Genomic DNA, 2,769 nt, shown 5'->3' with positions numbered 1-2,769 from the left:
CCTCCCTTCTCTCCCCCACCCCTTGCCGCCTCGCCTGACGGGCATCCACGTCACTGTGACATTTCCTTCCAAGAGGATGCTGTCCTGTAGCCCCAAGGCCATTGCCTGGCCCGGCTGATGCCTCGCCTGTCTGACATATTCACAGGCTCAGATGCAGTTGAGAGGCTCTGCTTGTCCCTCATCCCAGTCATCATCATCATAGGTAACAGTTATGGAGCTTTGATGACGCCCTAGGCTTGTGATCTCTTCTGACCACGCTCCGCTGTCCGTATTATTGTGGGTGTACCACACAGGGAGACACTGAGGCTTCACAGAGGTCAGGTCTTCTCTTCAAGGTCTACAACCAGCCCTGACCACTTCCCTGCTGGAGCCCGCTGTGTCCACGCTATTCTGATGGCCCCTGGCAACCCTGGGCAGAGGGCTGCCGCTCTTTGTTTTCTGGGGTCAGAGCCCAGCTCACCTAGCTCTGCAGGCTCCCCTCCTCTTCCCTGAGACTGCAGCCCTGCCCCTCCCACCCCAGGGCGATGAATGGCAGCTCTGTACAAGCGCAAAGAAAACCAGCTTCTCCTGAAACCACTCAAGGCTGCAGCCAAGACTTTGGCCGGCGCTTTCCTTTCCTTTAAGGCCGTGCTGGTTAACTCCGTCCATTTGACAATGTTAACATTTGACTCCACCACGCACTCGCCCGCTCCCAAGTGATGGTTACGAATGACACCAGCGTGCAGTCATTAAGTGACCATGAAGAGGCGCTCCCCCTGCCTTTTGCTTACAAGTCACTAGCAGAGGTTGCTGACCGCCAGCCCCAGGCAATGGATCTGCCCCTTGCGTCCTCGGCCCGTGACGGATTTGGGAAGGGGCATTTCCCTGACAGCTGTGCTGGCGGTGTGCATGGACGAGAACCGTCTCTTTCTGCTTTCCTGGCTGCCGTGGCTCCGTGGCGCCAACAGCAATAAAAGCTTGCTTTTGTCAGTAAGTTGAGCAGCTCTGACTCGGAGGTCTGCAGAGAGCCGTTATGCTGAGCGAGGAGGTGCGTCTTTACGGTCGGTTTTCTGACTGTAACCACATTAGCACCGTGGGCAGCAGGTGAGCTGGGAAACCCACATCCAAGACAAATTAAATTCAGCATTTCTGGAGTGGCCAGTGGAGGGAAAGGCCAGCCTCGCTTCCATTTCCACTGGCTTTCAGATTTTTCTTTTCTCTTTTCTGTTACACTTTCCTTTCTTCTAACCCTCTCCACCCCAAAGTGTGCCTCAACCCAGCCAAGAACCTTCTTCCTCCCACCCCGATCCACGCCCCCTCTACACTACCCCAAGGAAACCGTAGAAACTAACGCCTGGAGAAATGTTGGACTTGCTCACCTAATTGTCGTCACTGGAAACTTCACTTTCCCGAGTAACCGCTGCAGGCTCACTCACCTCCTCATTGCCACGAGGAACACAGCAATATCTTGTTCCCTCTGAGATAGTGGGGAAGATTCCTTCTTAGTACAGAGAGCCCAGAGTGAAATGCATTAAAGAAGTTTCTCCTTTACCACAGTAGAAGCCTTTAGTGCTGCTGCTATTAGGGAATAAGGTTCTATCCTATTCTATAACTTAGGGGTGCTAAGCAGCGTATTTCTTAAGGGCCAGAAAGTATCTCAGGCTTTCAGGCCATACAATTGCTGTCAGTACTGTTCAATCATGCCATTGGATGGAAAGTAGCCACAGACAATATGTAAAAGAGTGGGCATGGCAGTGTTCCACTAAAACTTGATTTACAAAAACACAAAGTTAAATTTGGCACAAGGGTTATAGTTTGTGACCCCTAGTTATAAGCTAATAGTCTCACAATGAGGGTTTCTTGTATCTAGCTGCTGCTTTGAGGTGTTTGAATTTGCCCCAAAATATGTCAGTCTACGTCTGTAATCAACAAGCTGTGTGATTGCAAAGTTATGATATGTATACAGTATGTATACTCTATAATGGGGCTTCCCTGGTGGCTCAGTGGTAAAAAAAAAAAAAAAAAAAAAAAAACCCCCCCCTGCCGATGCAGGAGGCACGAGTTGGATCCCTGTATCAGGAAGATGCACGCAGGCAGACTCTACCATTTGATTTACCTGTCATAAGAACGGGCGTCTTGTGCGTCAGTACCCTGGGAGATCTGAGTGCTTTCTTGTTACCTAAGTGAGGTTGTGACCTACAGGATAAGCTCTCATGAATCACAGATTTTTACGTAGTCTCCCTAGAATCCACGTCCTTCTTCACACTTCCTTACTGGCTCCTCTTACCCAAGCAAGACCCACTGGTAAATGAAGTGCTGAGCAGGAATTTGAGGAACTGTCTGCTGTTTGGTGTTTGACTCTTCCTTACTCTCTTCCTCTCTGGCTCCTTGTCTCTGCAGAAAAATCAGGAAGGGAAGGTATTCCCTCCGGTGCTTTCTCAATGCAAATTTTGCTGCAGTCTTTAAATGTTGCAATAATGGCATTAAGGAATTTGAACAGCTATTTGGAAAATACAGTCATCTGTACTTCACGTCACACTGACACCAAAAGAATTCCACATAACTTACCCATCCCTGTTAACAAATCAACCCTAGAAAGGCTTGAAGAAAATAGAATATTTATCAAACTTCCAGAATGAGAAGGATTTGTGGGAAGGCGCCAAGATGGCGGAGGAGTAGGACGCGGAAAACACTTTCTCCCCCACAAATTCATCAAAAGAGCATTTAAACGTCAAGTAAATTCCACAAAACAACTTCTGAATGCCGGCAGAGGACATCAGGCACCCAGAA

General features: G+C 49.0%; 1 protein-coding gene across 1 annotated transcript in view; it reads left to right on the top strand.

Moving 5' to 3' along the window:
• The window catches only part of ZNF827 (zinc finger protein 827), a gene marked incomplete at its 5' end in the record, with an annotated part of 157,663 nt that overhangs the window by 138,204 nt on the left and 16,690 nt on the right, over positions 1-2,769 (top strand). Inside the window, 2 exons of the mRNA XM_010843699.1 lie at positions 146-202; positions 697-882. Of these exons, the coding sequence (XP_010842001.1) occupies positions 146-202; positions 697-882 (243 nt within the window). The remainder of the gene's footprint in view (positions 1-145; positions 203-696; positions 883-2,769) is intronic.

This window comes from Bison bison, unplaced genomic scaffold (assembly GCF_000754665.1).
Source record: "Bison bison bison isolate TAMUID 2011002044 unplaced genomic scaffold, Bison_UMD1.0 scf7180017864184, whole genome shotgun sequence".
Classification (NCBI taxonomy): domain Eukaryota; kingdom Metazoa; phylum Chordata; class Mammalia; order Artiodactyla; family Bovidae; genus Bison; species Bison bison.
Note: the sequence above shows the minus strand (reverse complement) of the source record. Positions and strands in the feature narration are given on the sequence as shown.